This window comes from Coregonus clupeaformis, chromosome 5, assembly GCF_020615455.1.
Source record: "Coregonus clupeaformis isolate EN_2021a chromosome 5, ASM2061545v1, whole genome shotgun sequence".
Lineage (NCBI taxonomy): Eukaryota > Metazoa > Chordata > Actinopteri > Salmoniformes > Salmonidae > Coregonus > Coregonus clupeaformis.
In genome coordinates, this window is record NC_059196.1 from 32,140,604 (window position 1) to 32,161,642 (window position 21,039).

The 21,039-nt window shown below is 43.5% G+C and overlaps 1 protein-coding gene and 1 pseudogene across 1 annotated transcript; one reads left to right on the forward strand and one right to left on the reverse strand.

Moving 5' to 3' along the window:
- Positions 1 to 1,844: 1,844 nt before the first annotated feature.
- Positions 1,845 to 16,966, reverse strand: LOC121566999 (annotated as a pseudogene).
- Positions 16,967 to 19,274: 2,308 nt separating this feature from the next.
- On the forward strand, positions 19,275 to 21,039 carry LOC121567190 (RING finger protein 223-like). Its single transcript, XM_041877123.1, has one exon. It carries the CDS (start codon positions 19,616 to 19,618, stop codon positions 20,375 to 20,377), a length of 762 nt encoding a protein of 253 aa, XP_041733057.1. The 5' UTR covers positions 19,275 to 19,615; the 3' UTR covers positions 20,378 to 21,039.

Here is a 21,039-nt window from a genome sequence, read left to right on the forward strand (position 1 = left end):
TTCAGTGTTATGAGATATTTTTGTCAGATGTTACTATGGTATACTGAAGTATAATAGCATACTTTAGCTGTCAAAGGCTTTTATTGATAATTACATTAAGTTTATGCAGAGTCAATATTTGCAGTGTTGACCCTTCTTTTTCAAGACCTCTGCAATCCACCCTGGCATGCTGTCAATTAACTTCTGGGCCACATCCTGACTGATGGCAGCCCATTCTTGCATAATCAATGCTTGGAGTGTCAGAATTTGTGGGGTTTTGTTTGTCCACCCGCCTCTTGAGGATCGACCACAAGTTCTCAATGGGATTAAGGTCTGGGGAGTTTCCTGGCCATCGATGTTTTTTTCCCCGAGTCACTTAGTTATCACATTTGCCTGATGGCAAGGTGCTCCATCATGCTGGAAAAGGCATTGGACGTCACCAAACTGTTCTTGGATGGTTGGGAGAAGTTGCTCTCAGAGGATGTGTTGGTACCATTCTTTATTCATGGCTGTGTTCTTAGGCAAAATTGTGAGTGAGCCCACTCCCTTGGCTGAGAAGCAACCCATTTACATTTTAGTCATTTAGCAGATGCTCTTATCCAGAGCGACTTACAGTTAAGTGAGTGCATACATTTTCATACTGGCCCCCCGTGGTCTCAGGATGCTTTACTGTTGGCATGACACAGGACTGATGGTAGCGCTCACCTTGTCTTCTCCGGACAATGTGTTTTCCGGATGCCCCAAACAATCTGATAGGGGATTCATCAGAGAAAATGACTTTACCCCAGTCCTCAGCAGTCCAATCCTTGTACCTTTTGCAGAACATCAGTCTGTCCCTGATGTTTGTTTTTCCTGGAGAGAAGTGGCTTCTTTGCTGCCCTTCTTGACACCAGGCCATCTTCCAAAAGTCTTTGCCTCACTGTGCGTGCAGATGCACTCACACCTGCCTGCTGCCATTCCTGAGCAAGCTCTGCATTGGTGGTGCCCCGAAGCTGAATCAACTTTAGGAGACGGTCCTGGCGCTTGCTGGACTTTCTTGGGCGCCCTGACGCCTTCTTCACAACAATTGAACCTCTCTCCTTGAAGTTCTTGATGATCTGATAAATGGTTGATTTAGGTGCAATCTTACTAGCAGCAATATCCTTGCCTGTGAAGACCTTTTTGTGCAAAGCAATGATGACGGCACTGGTTTCCTTGCAGGTAACCATGGTTAACAGAGGAAGAACAATGATTTCAAGCACCACCCTCCTTTTAAAGCTTCCAGTCTGTTATTCTAACTCAATCAGCATGACAGAGTGATCTCCAGCCTTGTCCTCATCAACACTCTCACCTGTGTTAACGAGAGAATCACTGACATGATGTCAGCTGGTCCTTTTGTGGCAGGGCTGAAATGCAGTGGAAATGTTTTTTTGGGATTAAGTTCATTTTCATGGCAAAGAGGGACTTTGCAATTCATCTGATCACTCCTCATGACATTCTGGAGTATAAGCAAATTGCCATCATCAAAACTGAGGCAGCAGACTTTGTGAAAATTAGTATTTGTGTCATTCTCAACTTTTGACCACGACTGTACAATGCAGTACTGTAATTCTAGAGGTGTTTAGGTATGTTTGAATGTGATAAAAAAGGAAGGAGGTATCAAGGACTTACAAAAGTCAAGGGAGAAAAAATGGTCATAAATAACATGTTGAAAATAAAATCGGTATAATTCTGAATCTTTTAATTTGTCTTCAGTCTTTCAAAGTTACACAATAATGTGTGAAATACAGAATCAATGTATAAAATCAGAGGTATAAAAGGTAAAAATGTCAGAGAGAAATATACAAGGCACATTTTTATACAACACTTGCTAGGATCCTGTCATCATTCATGTTATATAGTAACAGCATTGGGTCATAGCAGTGCCAGTCCTATGAACAGTCTATTGACCAGAATAGAGTGGACCAGGCCTATGGATGTATAGGTGGTGAATTTATACGGCACCTCGATCTCCTTCCTTCTCCTGGCGTCTGTCTTTGACTGACACTCCATACCAGGAGCACAGCACCCACAGACTGGCTGTCTTCACCATCTGTCGAGTCGCCACCAACGCCACGACACCCACCACAAAGCGGGCGCTGCCCAGGGCTAAGCCACCCAGTGTCAGTGCTGGCAGGGGTACGGGTAACACCCCCTGGGGCTCAAACATCACCCCCAGCCTCTCATTCACCCAGTAGCCCACAGAACAGCCTGCACCCACCCCCAGGATGGTAGTGGTGTAATGGTCCAGCACAGGGTAGGTGAAGCTCAGGAAGAAGGCCAGTACCAACGCCCAGACGGGGGAGAGTAGGGAGGTGAGCTGGAGCCGGTCAAATGTTTCCCAGTATGGATAGGTGGCTGAGATTAGAGCACCACAGATCACATCCTGAAACCATCAGGGAGGGTGAGTATATAGAGTACATGTATTCTATACATTTTTGTAACTGCTTAGACAGACATATTCATAGTAGTTTGAAGGGTGATGTGGTCTTTATGGTGATGAAGTGCTGGTCTGAGTCAGAGGAGGCTGGTGGGAGGAGCTATAGGAGGACAGGCACATTGTAATGGCTGGAATGGAATTAATGGAACAGAGTCATACATGTGGTTTCCATATGTTTGATACTGTTCCATTCATTCCTTTCCAGCCATTATAATGAGCCCATCATCCTATAGCTCCTCCCACAAACCTCCTCTGGTCTGAGTGTTGTACTGGAACCTCAGTTATCTCAACTTTACTCCAAAAACTCTTTACAGGTCATAATGAACTACTTATTCTTCTGTAATGGCATGATGAATGTGAAAGGCAGGGCCCCCTAGTTAAGAGTGCCAGCCAGACATACAGTATGAATAATAAATCCTGCATTGGATCTGAATGTTTTATACAGTACTTTATAAAGTACTTTATATACAGTACTGTCGGGGCAGAGGAAGAGACTCACCAGATCAGAATGCATGCCTGTGTACAGACGACTCAGACACACCCACACAGACAGCACCACCGCCACAAGCAGACCCACTACAAACTGGAACTGTGGACAGAAAATAGAGGTACACACACAAATCACACTCAGATGTGGGTGCACACACACAAACACACATACACAACTACAAAATACACAACTATTTTACATTTCATTTACATTTCAGTCATTTAGCAGACGCTCTTATCCAGAGCGACTTACAGTTAGTGAGTGCATACCATTTTCATACTGTCTGATGAGACATTCTCTGATACTTTGATAAATGATGGATACGATCTGAAAACCTCATCAGCTTGGGACTGTCAGACTATGACGGTGGAACCAAGAAATTCCCAACATTTTTCTGTACAGAGAGTATCGGAACGTGCTTAACCCACCTAGCCAATCGGAGGGAAATGGACGTATTGCTTATACACCTATCCATTCCTCCAGATCTACACACGGCTCTAGGGATAGGGGTTGTTTCTGGGCAGGGCCACTTCTTTCTCTCCTTCTCTCGTCTTCTTTGTCTAGCCTTTTCCTCCTGTTGATATTTGATCAAGTCCTCCATTGGTCAATCCCCCTAAGACAACTACATCTTCTATCTGTCATCCATCTATTCTGCCACTTTGACATATGGACTGCCTTAAAGTCTTCCTCTCTTTTACACAACGGTCTCTCTCCATCTCTCCTTCCCTTCCCGCTCCCTCCTTTATATTATTTACCTGTTTGTGTTTTTGTTTCCCTCCATTTCAATGACAGTGAAGAGAGCCCATGTCATGTGTATTCATTGACCTTCTTTTCTCCTTTTCCCTCCCTCCCTCCCTCCCTCCCTCTTGCAGCTGGGGGGCCTTTCAGAAGAAGTTAATGAAGAGAGGACTCTGAATGGACACAAAGGATGCTGGGATGGAGGGGCCACTGTGATTGACTGTCCTGACCTTTCACCCCTCAGAACCTAAGAGATCGCCTCAGGCCATTCAGACCACTGCACCAGACCACTACACATCTATAGCTATGTGCCCTCTCTGAAACAGAAACTAAGTCACCACTGCACCAGACCACTACACATCTATAGCTATGTGCCTTCTTTGATTCTCAGAAACAATGTCACCACATGCATAGCTATGCATGCTCTCTCAGAAACAATGTCACCACATGCATAGCTATGCATGCTCTCTCAGAAACAATGTCACCACATGCATAGCTATGCATGCTCTCTCAGAAACAATGTCACCACATGTACAGTGAGGGAAAAAAAGTATTTGATCCCCTGCTGATTTTGTACGTTTTCCCACTGACAAAGAAATGATCAGCCTATAATTTTAATGGTAGGTTTATTTGAACAGTGAGAAACAGAATAACAACAAAAAATCTAGAAAAACGCATGTCAAAAATGTTATAAATTGATTTGCATTTTAATGAGGGAAATAAGTATTTGACCCCTCTGCAAAACATGACTTAGTACTTGGTGGCAAAACCCTTGTTTGCAATAACAGAGGTCAGACGTTTCTTGTAGTTGGCCACCAGGTTTGCACACATCTCAGGAGGGATTTTGTCCCACTCCTCTTTGCAGATCTTCTCCAAGTCATTAAAGTTTCGAGGCTGACGTTTGGCAACTCGAACCTTCAGCTCCCTCCACAGATTTTCTATGGGATTAATGTCTGGAGACTGGCTAGGCCACTCCAGGACCTTAATGTGCTTCTTCTTGAGCCACTCCTGTGTTTTGGGTCATTGTCATGCTGGAATACCCATCCACGACCCATTTTCAATGCCCTGGCTGAGGGAAGGAGGTTCTCACCCAAGATTTGACGGTACATGGCCCCGTCCATCGTCCCTTTGATGCGGTGAAGTTGTCCTGTCCCCTTAGCAGAAAAATACCCCCAAAGCATAATGTTTCCACCTCCATGTTTGACGGTGGGGATGGTGTTATTGGGGTCATAGGCAGCATTCCTCCTCCTCCAAACACGGCGAGTTGAGTTGATGCCAAAGAGCTCGATTTTGGTCTCATCTGACCACAACACTTTCACCCAGTTCTCCTCTGAATCATTCAGATGTTCATTGGCAAACTTCAGACGGGCATGTATATGTGCTTTATTGAAAAGGGGGACCTTGCAGGCGCTGCAGGATTTCAGTCCTTCACGGTGTAGTGTGTTACCAATTGTTTTCTTGGTGACTATGGACCCAGCTGCCTTGAGATCATTGACAAGATCCTCCCGTGTAGTTCTGGGCTGATTCCTCACCGTTCTCATGATCTTTGCAACTCCACGAGGTGAGATCTTGCATGGAGCCCCAGGCCGAGGGAGATTGACAGTTATTTTGTGTTTCTTCCATTTGCGAATAATCGCACCAACTGTTGTCACCTTCTCACCAAGCTGCTTGGCGATGGTCTTGTAGCCCATTCCAGCCTTGTGTAGGTCTACAATCTTGTCCCTGACATCCTTGGAGAGCTCTTTGTTCTTGGCCATGGTGGAGAGTTTGGAATCTGATTGATTGATTGCTTCTGTGGACAGGTGTCTTTTATACAGGTAACAAGCTGAGATTAGGAGCACTCCCTTTAAGAGTGTGCTCGTAATCTCAGCTCGTTACCTCTATAAAAGACACCTGGGAGCCAAAAATCTTTCTGATTGAGAGGGGGTCAAATACTTATTTCCCTCTTTAAAATGCAAATCAATTTATAACATTTTTGACATGCGTTTTTCTGGATTTTTTTGTTGTTATTCTGTCTCTCACTGTTCAAATAAACCTACCATTAAAATTATAGACCGATCATTTCTTTGTCAGTGGGCAAACGTACAAAATCAGCAGGGGATCAAATACTTTTTTCCCCTCACTGTATAGCTATGCATGCTCTCTCAGAAACATTGTCACCACATGCACAGCTATGCATGCTCTCTCAGAAACATTGTCACCACATGCACAGCTATGCATGCTCTCTCAGAAACAATGTCACCACATGCATAGCTATGCATGCTCTCTCAGAAACAATGTCACCACATGCGTAGCTATGCATACTCTCTCAGAAACAATGTCACCACTGCAGCACACTACCACTGTTTCTGAGGCTGGTGTTGTTTGAGTAGGTGATTGATTGTTGTGTGTGTGTGTGTGTGTGTGTGTGAGTGAGTGAGTGAGTGAGTGAGTGAGTGAGTGAGTGAGTGAGTGAGTGAAAGAGAGAGCATAGCCTTGCTATTGAGAAAGGCCGCTGTAGGCAGATCTGTCTCTCAAGAGAAAACAGGCTATGTGCTCACAAAATGAGGTGGAAACTGAGCTGCACTTCCTAACCTCCTGCCAAATGTATGACCATATTAGAGACACATTTTTCCCTCAGATTACACAGATCCACAAAGAATTTGAAAACAAAGCCAATTTAGAAAAACTTCCTTATCTACTGGGTGAAAAACCACAGTGTGCAATCACAGCAGCAGTGAAGAACAAACACCATTGTAAATACAACCCATATTTATATTTTCCCATTTGTACTTTAACTATTTGCACATTGTTACAACACTGTATATAGACATAATATGACATTTGAAATGTCTTTATTCTTTTGGAACTTCTGAGTGTAATGTTTACTGTTAATATGTATTGTTTATTTCACTTTTGTTTACTAGAGAGAGAGAGAGAGAGAGAGAGAGAGAGAGAGAGAGAGAGAGAGAGAGAGAGAGAGAGAGAGAGAGAGAGAGAGAGAGAGAGAGAGAGAGAGAGAGAGAGAGAGAGAGAGAGAGAGAGAGAGAGAGAGCAACACAACTGGACCCAACCCAATCATGAGAAAAAAAGATAATTACTTGACACATTGGATAGAATTTACAAAAAAACAGAACAAACTAGAATGCTATTTGGCCCTAAACAGAGAGTACACAGTGGCAGAATACCTGACCACTGTGATTGACCCACAATTAAGGAAAGTTTTGACTACATACAGACTCAGTGAGCATAGCCTTGCTACTAAGAAAGGCCGCCGTAGGCAGACCTGGCTCTCAAGAGAAGACAGGCTATGTGCACACTGCTCACAAAATGAGGTGGAAACTGAGCTGCACTTCCTAACTTCCTGCCAAATGTATGACCATATTACAGACACATACTTCCCTCAGATTACACAGACCCACAAAGAATTTGAAAACAAATCCTATTTGGATAAACTCCCATATCTATTGGTTGAAATACCACAGTGTGCCATCACAGCAGCAATATTTGTGACCTGTTGCCACAAGAAAAGGGCAACCAGTGAAGAACAAATACCATTGTAAATACAACCCATATTTATGTTTATGTATTTTCCTTTTTGTACTTTAACTATTTGCACATCATTATAACACTGTATATAGACATAATATGACATTTGAAATGTCTTTATTCTTTTGAACTTTTGTGAGTGTAATGTTTACTGTTAATTTTTTGTTGTTTATTTCACTTTTGTTTATTATCTATTTCACTTGCTTTGGCAATGTTAACATATGTTTCCCATGCCAATAAAGCCCTTAAATTGAATTGAAATTGAATTGAATTGAATTGAGAGAGAGAGAGAGAGAGAGAGAGAGAGAGAGAGAGAGAGAGGCAGGCCAGACTTATCCTTGGTGAGAGATTGACAGTCATTTACTCTATGTAGTCAATCAGAGGAACAAACAGCAGCTGTGTGGGTGTGTCTGATGGTGACTGATGGTGAGTGGCCACTCCGCCGCTCCCAGCACATTGTCCAGGATGCGTAGTCAGGACTCAGGGTCATGATTCAGGAGAGACAAGCCCCCTTAACAGGAATGCTTACACCTATTTCAGGTCCTTCAAATCTGCATACATTGAAGGTCTAGAGGTTAGGGGTTGTTTCCGGATAAGGCTGTACAGAGTCCGGCAAACTACACTGAACAAAATATAAATACAACATGTTGGTCCCATGTTTTATGAGCTGAAATAAAAGATCCCAGAAATGTTCCATACGCACAAAAATCGTATTTCTCTCAAAGTTTGTCCACAAATTTATTTACATCCCTTTTAGTGAGCATTCCTCCTTTGCCAAGATAATCCATCAACCTGACAGGTGTGGCATATCAAGAAGCTGATTGAACAGCATGATCATTACACAGGTGCACCTTGTGCTGTGGATAATAAAAGGCCACTTTAAAATGAGAAGAGAGGAGGAGAGGAGGAGAAGAGGAGAGGAAAAGAGGAGAGGCGGATAAGAGAGGAGAGAAGGGTAAGTCTTCATAAAGGGCTTTAATAATACATTTTATTGATTGGTTAGAACTCTGTACACTTTTACTGTGCAAAGAATAAATCAAAAACATTCTAATGTATGAAGCTAACCTGATTGATTGTTCAATGCTCCATTAAGAATGGCCACACAGTATCCTATAAATAAGTAATCATTCAGTCTGTAGTAACCAGTTTGAAAGAAGACGCAAGGAACACTTCTATAAAAGGACCACAGTCTGCAGTTGCTCAGCAACACAATCTACTGTAATAATCAAAGACAACCATAAGCTGCTGACACAGTGTCTTCAGTTGATGGTGACTGTGTACCCATACAGTAACACAGACACACTCCACAGAGGCCCTGTACAAACTCAGGTTCTGACACTATGGTTGTGAAACAACTGATATTTTAATTCAACAGAGAGTTTGTGCAGGAAAACGATGTTGTATCACAACCGTTGTGCGACAAATATGTTGTACATCAGTTGTACAACCTGAGTGTGTACTGGGCCAGAGAGGGTGTGCAGTGTGCAGGCCATGCCAGGCCAGGGATGTGCGGCCAATCAGTACACACTGACTGTCTACTACACATCCTTAGGAGATGCCGCTAGTGGGACACGGGGGCTGACCCTCCACCCAGGCTGGAGTTGTATTTAGCTCTGCCTTTTATATTTAATGAGAGAGAGATATAGATAGAGAGAGAGAGAGAGCGAGAGCGAGAGCGAGAGCGAGAGTGAGAGAGCGAGAGCGAGAGCGAGAGCGAGAGAGAGAGAGAGATGGGGTAGGAAAGAGTGCGCGAGCTACAGAAAGAAGGATATAGAGGTGGAACCATGACTATTCCTACTGACAGGATGGGGACACTATAATCAGTGAGTGTTTGAGTAACCATGGTCCATGAGAGATAAAACTGCCTATAGGCTTCTTATCATGGTTAGCATAGCAACCAGAGATTATAGACTGAAAGAGGGAAAAGAAGAGGAGAAGGGAGGGAGGAGGAAAGAGAGTCACTATCTATCTCTTTAGCAATCAGCCGCTTGTTCCCTGGGAAGAAATACTGTCCCTGATGCTACTGCCTCCAAGACACGGGCACAATTTACTCTGCCTCCACACCAATGGACATTTATTTATACATCAATGCTATAGTTGTTATGATGTATATAGTGCTATTTCTATTTCTGTTGTTGTTTTATATTACCATTTTCATTGTTTCACTGTACCCTGCAATCACATCTGCAACCTCTGTACATGTGACTATTAAACACTCTGAATCTGAATAATAGTGTACCCTGCCCTTGTTGCCAGGCCACCAATCATATCAATCCCACTGGTACTGTCCACAGAGCAACCCATACAGTGGGATGACACATTAGGCTCTTTGTGTGGCCCACATCAAATGACTGGCCAGGCACCATCACATAAAGAGATGAGTTAAAGATGGTCCAGGTCATAAACAGATAGTAACAGCGCAGATTTAGCTGAATGAATGAGAGTATTGATCGGGCCCAGTGTCGCTCTGGACTTCGATCTGTCAACAGGGGAGGGTGGTGAGAAAGGAGGGGTGGGGTGGGTTGGGGAGGAATGGGCTGTTCCTGCAACAAGATCTCATCGCTTCCTTTCGAAATTTGATATATTATGAATGAACATCTATTTTGGATGCATTAATTCTGCATGGTTACAGCAGCAATTCCGCATGGTTACAGGGTTAAAACATAAACAACTCAAAGGTTAAGAGTTTAGGCATTAATTAAGAGTGGTTAAGGTTAGGGCTACGGTTTGGGGAAGGCTTAAAACAAAATAATAAAAAACAACACAGTTGGTTTGTTTTATATTATGTAATAAATGCTGGTTTAAATCCTGTCAATACAGCATGCTTTAGGAAGAGGACCAGAGTGGAGAGGGTCACAGTCTCTAATTCAGTGATGTTAGTTAAGATCATTAAGAAAATCCATGTGTTACCATGGCAACTGAAGTTACCCTGTAAGTAAGGTGTGTGTGTGTGTGTGTGTGTGTGTGTGTGTGTGTGTGTGTGTGTGTGTGTGTGTGTGTGTGTGTGCGCGAGGGGACAGCGTGAACCCTAGAAAACACCAGCTTCACAATAAGAGGGGGCTTTACAAGTGCAGGGCTGTTTACCCTGAGGGCAGTCAGACCAAATGGTTCCCAGAGAGAGAGAACCTCAAAGCAATGACGAGGTCAATAAAACAGGCTGACCAGACTAGAGATCAACTTAGGTTGTAATGTCTAACTACACTCTAGAGTAACTCTGTGTGTGTGACTGTGTGTGTGTGCACGTGTGTGTGTGCGCGCGCGTGTGTGTATGTGTGTGTGTGTGCGTGCGTGCAGTGAGCAAGTGAGCGTGTTTTGTTGGAGTTTACAGGTGTCTGGGTGTTCAGAGTTCACTCCACAAACTGTTCCTCCCCTGGGGCAGAACATGGGCAGGTCGCTCAGAGGACACACACCTTGTGCTGGAGGAGAGGAAACAAACTCACTGTCACTCACTGTCAGAGAGTGTGTGTGTGTGTGTGTGTGTGTGTTTGAGCTTCATGGAAAAAGCATAACTAGATGCAGGAACATGGATGATCTATGAGTATAAACGATTAATTGTTCGATTGTTTATAACTCAGTAATAAATCGTTATGATACAATGGTTGAAATTGTGTGATTGTTAATAGGTGCTAGCCAAATAGTGAGTCATTTAGGGACCCTCCTGTTCTGTCCTATTGCCGGTCCTTTTACCCTGTAGCACCAGTCAACCTGGCCCCTGTGGCCAGGACCAGGTCAGAAAGGGGTAAGGGGGGGTCAGAGAGGGGTAAGGGGTCAGAGGTGAGGGAGAAGAAGAGCTTTATTCTCTCTCTCTCTCTCTCTCTCTCTCTCTCTCTCTCATACACATTTCCAATAGTTTAACATGTATTTTCTGTAATGAAACCGCAGGTGTAAATTTAACAGGTAGCAGTGGAAGAGAGAGAAAATATTTATGTGTGGGAGGATGGTTTGAAGAGCAAAGACTCTCTTTTAGCAACCACAGGTGATTTACGGTCCAGATGTTGACGAGGCGTCTGCAGAGGAAGGGGTCTAGGTTCCAGTGTAAGCAAGGCGGGAAGATGATGTAGAAGACCTTGTGACCCAGCCCAGCTGACACCAGGAACAGCAAGTATAGCAGCCGATTCTTCACCTCATACAGGGGCCTAGCAGACACCTGTGGGTGGGTACAGAGTTAAGACCTCACATATTCGAAGAGGAGTAGTCTCTCTAGACCAGGGATCATCAACTAGATTGAGTCGCAGGCCAATTATTTATTTAGCAGATGGTCAGGGGGCCGGTACATAATAAGACTGCAAATTGACCGCAAGAAGCCTAAACAGATATATAAAGTCTCCCGAGTGGCGCAGTGGTCTAAGGCACTGCATCGCAGTGCTAGCTGTGCCACTAGAGATCCTGGTTTGAATCCAGGCTCTGTCGTAGCCGGCCGCTACCGGGAGACCCATGGGGCGGCGCACAATCGGTCCAGGGTAGGGGAGGGAATGGCAGGCAGGGATGTAGCTCAGTTGGTAGAGCATGGCGTTTGCAATGCCAGGGTTGTGGGTTCGATTCCCACGGGGGGCCAGTATGAAAAAATTAATAAAAATAATACATGTATGCACTCACTAACTGTAAGTCGCTCTGGATAAGAGTGTCTGCTAAATGACTAAAAATGTTTAAAAAATGTAAAATAATATTTGACTGAAACATAATCATTTCAAACCTTGATTACATTTGGGGACATTGCCCTGCCTAGGGTACTGTCTTTTGGATGGGAAGTCAAAACGAATGTCATTCAAAATCCCATGGCACTTATTGTAAGAGTAGGGGTGTTCACCCCAGTGTCATGGCTAAATTCCCAACCTGGCCACATTTCATCCTTGCCACCTAATCATCCCCCTCATTCCTAATTGGGATATATCACTCCTCACCTCTCCACCTGATAGCTGATGTGTGGTGAGCGTTCTGGCACAGAAATGGTTGCTGTGCATCACTGAGGTGGGTGCTACACATTGATGGTGGATGAGGTGAGTTTCCATCTACTATGTAAAGCGCTTGAGTACCTCAGTTGGTAGAAAAGCACTATATAAATCCAATCAATTATTATTTATTATTTCTATACGATCACAGATGTCTCTCTATTATGCGTGGGGATACTTGGGAACAGAGTTCCAAAATTAAAATCACTTGGAGCTGATTTCCTGGTGTTTTACAGTCTTTTATGTCCAACAATGAAAATTCCAACAAAAACAAACAAATATATATATAATTGTTAATTTTTTTGCTCAGAAAACCACCCGAGGGCCAAATTTGGCATGCAGGCTGCCAGTTGGGAAATATCTGGGATATCTGACACTAGAAGAGGAGGGAAACCTTATTGATTACAGTAAATGTTTTACCACTCATTCACAGTGTAAAAGCACAGTAGCCTACAGTATGATAACAAAAAGGAGGCTCATTGCAGGTCATTGTCATTCCTATAATTTTCTCTCCTCTGTAACCATATGCTGACCAAGATAACCACTTGTAGCCTCAAAAATAAACATATTGTGAAATGAACTATTTGTATATGGCCTCGGCTCGACCTGTACAACTTGTACAAGTTGGCAGGAGCAGACTCCTGTAGAAAATAATAGACCATGGAGCATTGTTATCAATTCCAGCCTTTGGACAGCTTTGTCAGTTGCAAAGTATTTATCTCATGAGTCACATGGATAGCCTATGAAACGCGATGAATGGCAAATATTTTGTATTTTGGAAAATAATTTCACCAAAGATGTTTTAGGCACTGCCATTTCCGGTAGTCACCATCAGGACCTCCAATGTGTAATGGCGGGAAAAGAGAAACAGAACCACGTGCGGCAGATCAAGTTGTGACATCATCCTCATCCGGAGCACTTTTTTTTTCTCACGTTTTTATAGTTAAGACATTTCATTTAACTATAAAAATGTAGCATGAACACAATTAGTCATTATGTCTTCATCTGATTGTCAAACAAATCACTTCATAGGCGGCGTATACATTTCAAGTTTGGGGAAGCTTACAATTTATCCTACCATTTCTACCGATCTGCATGCCAGTTATGATTTTCATATGCACATTTTCATGGAACAGTTTCATTTAAATAATAACTTTTTCGTTTCTCAAAATCATTGTGACTTGTTAATCATACAAATCTGAATTAATCTAAAAGTTAAAATTCAATGCGAAAGCACCAGCCTCTGCCATATGGACACATTGATACACTGTGATCCATTGGCTGCTAAAGAAATGAGTGCATGCATGGAACTCAGCGATAGCCTGCCTATTGGCCAATGCAGCAGTAGGCCTATAATTTCCATTGTCAACTAAGTAAAAACACAAAGCCGAAAAAATAAAAACAGTAGAAAATATCCTGATGAAAATTCCGGTTCTTTCAACCGCATTCATCTCTCTACTCCCCGTCTGTCTCCCTTTCTTTCTGTCTTGACTTTAACTATTGCGAGTGAAGTGCAACATTGTATCAAATCAATCAATTGGGTCCAGCCTGAAGCTGTCTCTCTAGCAAACTTGCAACATTGTATCAAAGAGCCTATTCCGGACCCTCAGAGTTTCCCATGCCAGTGAGCTCGGAACAGACAGCTGTTTTTGGGAAAAGTGTTCAGGTATTTCATGACGTTTCCACTGGATATATCGGATCATCAGATTATAATATTTTGCTCTTTCACACTGAGGCTTTGTGATTATGGAAGGGGAGTGTTGGAAAGGTTTTTCAAAAACTGTGAGGAACTATTTCTCCCGAGTGGCGCAGTGGTCTAAGGCACTGCATCACAGTGCTAGCTGTGCCACTAGAGATCCTGGTTCGAATCCAGGCTCTGTCGTAGCCGGCCGCGACCGGGAGACCCATGGGGCGGCGCGCAATTGGCCCAGCATCGTCCACGGTAGGGGAGGGAATGGCCGGCAGGGATGTAGCTCAGTTGATAGAGCATGGCGTTTGCAATGCCAGGGTTGTGGGTTCGATTCCCACAGGGGGTATGAAAATAATAATAATGTATGCACTAACTGTAAGTCGCTCTGGATAAGAGCGTCTGCTAAATGACTAAAATGTAAAATGTACTGGATGTTAAATAAACAGACTTTGTTGACTTACTGTGTGAGGTAAAGAAAAAATTACTGGGAAGCTCAGCTTATTAGTGGTGGACATGGTGAGTTAAGACAATCAGAAATCAGACATCCCCAAATGGGCACTTTCCAATTTTGCGCACAGCAGGCAAGGTACTCTTTTAGAAAATATCATGCTATCTGGAATCTAAAAGGGTCTTCGGCTGTCCCCATAGGAGAACCCTTTGAATAACCCTTTTTGGTTCCACGTAGAACCCTTTTGCTTCCAGGTAGAACCATTTTCACAGAGGGTTCTACATGGAACCCAAAATAGTTTTACCTGCAACCAAAAAGGATTCTACCTGGACCCAAAAAGGGTTCTCCTATGGGGACAACCGAAGAACCCTTCTGGAACCCTTTTTTCTAAAAGTGTACTTCTATGGTGCTTAGGCCCGCGCGCTCCCTCAACAGAGAAACCAGACACATGCTCATTGCTCACATGGAGCACTCCAAACAAAAGACAATGAAAGTCAAAACTCATTAATGATGGTTATGAAATAAACCAAAACGTGTTTCTCATAAGTGTAGAAGGTTTTGAAATCTGCAAACAACGTTTCCACTCTGAGAATGAGAACGGTAAATTACTAATTAATACATGCATTAACAGAAATGAATGTAACCAAATGATGGGGATTAATGGTACATTTACTACTGGTGACATATGTAATGGGGAATTGATAAAAATACACAATCATGTGCAAACAATTGCAAACAATTCATGCAATGAAGCAATGAAGTATTTTGAATTATTTAATTTAGTTATATATGGACAGGAGTAAATATATAATGTTGAATTTCAATTTACTTTAAACCTATTGGACACGCTTATTCAAAAGGTTGGTTACCTTTGCACGTTCGTCCAAAATAATTCCAGCATCCGAACCGTACACTGTGCACCTGCCAACTTTCCTTCAATTCCCACAGCTGAAATTATCTCACTGGAGAAAGCATCCAAGAGAGTGAAACAGCACCCCTCTGTCTTACAATATGTAGCCCCAGCCAGGTCACCCGTGATACAAGTCAGTATTCAACGTCCATCCTCAGCGATACAAGTCAGTATTCGACGTCCATCTATGTCTGAGGAGGTCAGGAGATTACATGGAAACCGGCCACTAGTCGAAACAGTGAGCACCGTTACCTTCAAGTAGGTTTAGGCGGATGGGCGTAAGCATCTGCTTCTAGTGCCAAAGGTTGCATCTTCAAATCCAGCTATAAATACTTATTTTTGTTTTAAGCCTAGCCCAAGCCTTAACTTAACCATTCGGAGTTAATGCCTAACCTTAAGATTTTGGAGATAATGCCTAAACTTAACCTTAAACACTTCGAAATTTGACGTTTGGAACAAGTTCGAAATTTGACATTTGAGGAACATGGATGAACGTCTAATTCATAGCCCATGTATCTGATGCGGCTGGCCGAAAAGAGTATGACATGCCATCTCTTTTTGATCAGACAGCATCTGATACATGGGCTACACATACTAAGACAGAGGGGTGATGTTTCGATCGCTTGGATGCTTTATCTGAGATTGTTGCGTCTTTCTGTCGGTGAACGTCTCAGTCAAATAAATTATCAATATTTAAATATTTTATTTGCATGGGAAAGGGGGTACGGTAGTACGGCCCAGGCCCCCTAATGCCTGCCCATAACGCCGGCCCTGGGAAAGTAGCCTATAGCCCACTGGGCACAGACATCAGTTCAACATCTAGTTTTGATTTACATTTGGTTGAGTTGTCAACTAACGTGAAGTCAATGTAAAATCAACTAAAACATTCACCATGTCATTGGATTTAGGTTAAAAGTTGGGTGAAAAAAATACATAATTTGCCTTACATTGATGTCACACCAGCCTTCGCTTTGGCTCCCTCTCCTGTCCAGCTCAGGCGTTCGGCGTCGCTGGCCTTCTAGCTGCTGAGGAACCTACTGCTGGAAAACGCCCTTCACTCATCAACTCCGGACTTGTCTTGTCATCATTACAAACACCTGGTTCCTATCCCCACTCTATCACTGTGTATATACTCCCTCTGCCAGTTGTCGGTCATTGAAAATGTTACTTGTTTTCCTGAGAGGAATCTCTCCTACTATTTCCTGAGTACTTTATTTTGCACTTTGGGTTCGCCCTGTGCCTTTTTGTTTATTAAGATATATTTTGAGCACAACAGCGTTTGAGTTTCGTCCCGCTTTGATCTATGGTGCGTAAATATATTCAGTAGTTCTAAACCTGCGACTGCCTACTCCTCTCTACACCAGTGACAATTTATAACATTTCCAATCAGTTTTCCAAGTTGATTCAACGTCATCACATTGACTTTTTTTGGTTGAAAAGACGTGGAAACAACGTTGATTCAACCAGTTTTTGCTCAGTGGGAGTCTACTTTCTTCTGTTTCTCCAACTCAATAACTCATTCAAATCTCAAAGAAAAGTTTACACTTACACCAACATTGTATCGATTTTCCTTGTGTTTGTAATTTGAGTTGCCGTCCTGTTCATTGGTAACAGCGTGTCCATTACTGCACAGCAGTCGAGCAAGTTTGTCAGGTGCGTCCACGTCTCAGAGCGGGGTCTCCCGCGGAGGATGCGTCCAGTTTCCGTTCTGAAGCGCGGCTTCGATGGGGAACAGACCTCATGCCCTCCGGAACTATGCCACAAGCTCCGAACCATGCAGATAATTAAGCAGTTTGAGCATCGCAACTCTCTCAAGAGTAGCCTATGAGGTGTATGAGAATAGACCGGCAGGTACAGATTACGACAGAGTGCGTTACATACCCTGGGCATCCCACACAGAGGTGTGTTTTCTGGGCATGCAGGTGCGGTTTGACAGGTGTGTGTGGGATAAGCCGGGAGCACCGAGCTGTCATAAAGCCAGACGAATTCACCGACCTTTAGACTAGATGTTAAGATCAGCCACTCTTTTTAAAACCCTTATATTTACTTTGTAAAAGATTGGCAATGTATTCTAATAGTCTATGCCAATGGGCCTATAACTTTGAGATAACAATGTAGCCTATGTTTATCTGCAGGGTGTGTGTGTGTGTGTGTGCGTGCATGTCTAAATTTTTGTTCTTCTTTCAAATATTTTTTTCAACATATAGCCTAATGAGGCCAAATGGGGTTAAGGCTATGCTATATGCCTTTATTCAATAAGTGATATTGAACATGAAGACTTAATGGGTCAAATAAAATAAGTATCTACTTTGGGCCTTATACAGAATAATAAGACAAATACATTTACATTATTTAGCAGACGCTCTTATCCAGAGCGACTTACAGTTAGTGCATACATTTTTTTTTTTTATACTGGCCCCCCGTGGGAAATCAAACCCACAACCCTGGCGTTGCAAACGCCATGCTCTACCAACTGAGCTACATCCCTGCCGGCCATTCCCTCCCCTACCCTGGACGACGCTGGGCCAATTGTGCGCCGCCCATGGGTCTCCCGGTCGCGGCCGGCTACGACAGAGCCTGGATTCGAACCAGGATCTCCAGTGGCACTGCCTTAGACCACTGAGCCACTCGGGAGCTCGTCTACAGGCCTAGTCTTCAATATTCCCAAAACGGGATATGCTTCAAGGTGCAAATTGCCTATGTCCGTTTAGGTTATAGGCCAACCGAATATTATAATATCCTCCTGAAACGCGAAAATAAACGTTTTGGATTTTATTTTTTACATAACATAAGTGTTTGGGGTGAGAAAAAAATAATAAACAAGTTACCAAGAAAAAAAACATATGTACTGTATATATATTGTTATTTCTATTTCATTGTAAGTGCAAAATTGTCCTCTGTAGTGGTCATTAGGACATAAATATGAAGAGGAAACATTTACATTACAACAGTTTCTAAACCCAGAGGCGCAACATCGCGACTCTTCGTGGAACGCTTGCGAAACAGACACAAACAGACTAGGCCAGGGTTTGGGGTTTGGGAAGTCAATGAGAGAAGCAAACAATTCTTCCTTAGTTGTTAATTTTCTCGAACTTTAAAGGCACAACCTATATTCGAGACAATGTTTTAAGTAGATGAACTCCAACGTCGTGAAAGTGACAAACTGACACGTTTTCATTTTCGTCAAAAACAACTTTATATTGAAGGAGTGCCTTCGATATGACGGCTTGCATATGCGCAGTTTGGCGCGAGACGACCGTTAGACCAGATGAAGTGTTTCTATGCATGTGCTATGCTAGCCAACGTCGTCATGACATTCCATACAAGTATGATCAGCCTATCTTCATACTGTACTGTCTTTGACTACAGTCAATGGGTAGCCTACAGTAAGTGAAAAACATAGTTGCGGCATCTGGGTGTCTACTACAGAGGACATTTCTTGATAAGCTCTTATTTAATGTGAAAATGTTTTACACAGTCCTGACAACTCACTTAACTATTCCTGAGATATTCACTTAGGCCTACTAGAAACAGTTTGAATCTAAAACTAAAAAAATAATAATTAATAATTACATTACACCCACTTATTTTCAAATGTCCATAAAATGTGCTAATTTTGATGGAAGCCATTTTTGTTTAGAACCAGGAAGATAAAGTTGTCAAGGTCACACCCCCACACGTGATATCACTGAAAAACAGGACTTAATACAGTGGCTTGTAAGGCCTCAGAGATACGGACCAAGAACTGATGTCCACTAGAGAGAACAAAAATTAATTGCTGGGTCTCAGGAGGATATAAAACAAAACAGTATGAACACAGTTCATGTCACTGGGGGACCAATATGAAACTTTGACTGTTTGACAGAGTCTATCGTTTAAACTCATGAGATGTTTTAATTTAATTATGGCACATCCCTTCTGTCTGGCATGATGGCGACGGCCCTAATTATCTCTACATCGCCTTTCCTTCTGACTCCCAGAGAGGGATGAAAACGGTGTCTATTGGCCTCGCCTTTCATCCCGGGCGGTTTCGACCAACGGAGAGGAAAGATAACCATCAACTGTGTGTCGATCGCGCCTCACTGTCTCTTCTCTCTGCGGGCTGAGCACAGATCACTCCCGTGGATTAACCAACCCTCGCACCGAAGAGTCGTCACGCATGACATCACGGATTCCCACACCCAAAGCGTAAAATGAGACCCATTTAATATTTAACCAGCGGACCTGAACACTGATGATGAGGGGAGACGCCTGGATTTTCATTTTTTGACGTCGTGGGGATTACACAAATAGCCTATATAAACAATTTAAAGTAGGCTATACAATTAATCAGAGAGATGATGGCGCTTTTATGAACGGTGGATAGACGAACACCGTCATCAGCATCTCTGCCTGTCGGCTCCTTTGTGTTAGTAGAGAATGTGAATGGCGAAAGATGACATGGCAGAGGTAGATTCAGCATCCAGTGGAGTGGAACCCCCGGGCGTTCTGGATATAGCATTCCCGTACGAGGAGTATGAATGCAAAATCTGTTACAATTATTTCGACCTTGACCGTCGCGCACCCAAGATTTTAGAATGCTTGCACACATTTTGCGAGGAGTGCCTGAACACTCTCCATCTCCGCGAGGAGCGTCCATGGCGCATCAGCTGCCCTATATGTCGCCACAAGACGCCCGTGCCGGACTATCGTGTACAAAACCTGCCCAATAATACCAAGGTAACGGAGGATTTCCCCTTGTACATTGACTCTGACCCTCTGCCTCAGGATGCTTTGCCCCTGTACCCTCCCCCGTTGCACCCCGCACTCGTCGCCCTCAGGCGCGAGGAGACATCGGGGGCGTCCACGAGCCAAGCTACCCCCTCCACTACCTTGTCCACTGCCACTACACTCTCACAGGACTCCGTGCGCTATGACAGCTGTCAGAGCTGCAAGCGGGTTGCCCTGACTACGGGCTGTGTGTGCGCGATCTTCTGCTTTCTGTCCATGCTGGTTCTGCTCTTCATGGGACTGATCTTCGTTCACAGTCACAGCAGCCCGCCCTCGCCCGCGGGACCCATCTGCCTGTCGGTGGCCAGCATCCTAGCCATGTTCTCGGTGGTCGTCACGTGGCTGATCTGCTGGTTAAAATATAGACCCGATCACGAGACAGGCCGCTCATCTGGAACGAATAGGCGGAACGCCTGATGATGAAGATGAAGATGGTGATAATCATGATGATAATGTGATGTGTGTGTGTGATTATGTATATACTGCTGTATACTAGCATAATGTCCCTCCCTCCATATCTTTACTTTTTTAGAAATAAACATTGTCCAGAATGGCCTTTTAACAGTAGGATATAGCAAACACCATATAAAGACCTTGACATGCTCATTGAGCAGTAAGCCTACAGTAGCCTACCATTGATACATTAATACATGCACTTGTGGTAGGCTCATATGATGATGGGTAACCTTGAGACCTAGATTAACTGCCTGTCGCTCCCAGACTAGCCTGGTTGAATGCACAGAGTTGAGGACCAGGGTTTGATACCAGTTTCCTGAAAAGTATACCACTATTACCCACTATGCCTCTCACTGTATCAAAACCTGTCCTCCCTCCCTTGCATCTCAAAGATGCACCTGTCTTTGTTATTGTATTGTGGGCTATACAATTCCACATGCAAAGGTTTGAGATTTTGTATCACGGCTATAACAGGCCCACTGTTATTTGAGAAGTCATTAATATACACTACATGGTCAAAGGTATGTGGCACCTGCTCGTCGACCATCCTATTCCAAAATCATGGGCATTACTATGGAGTTGGTCCCCCCTTTGCTGCTATAACAGCCTCCACTCTTCTGGGA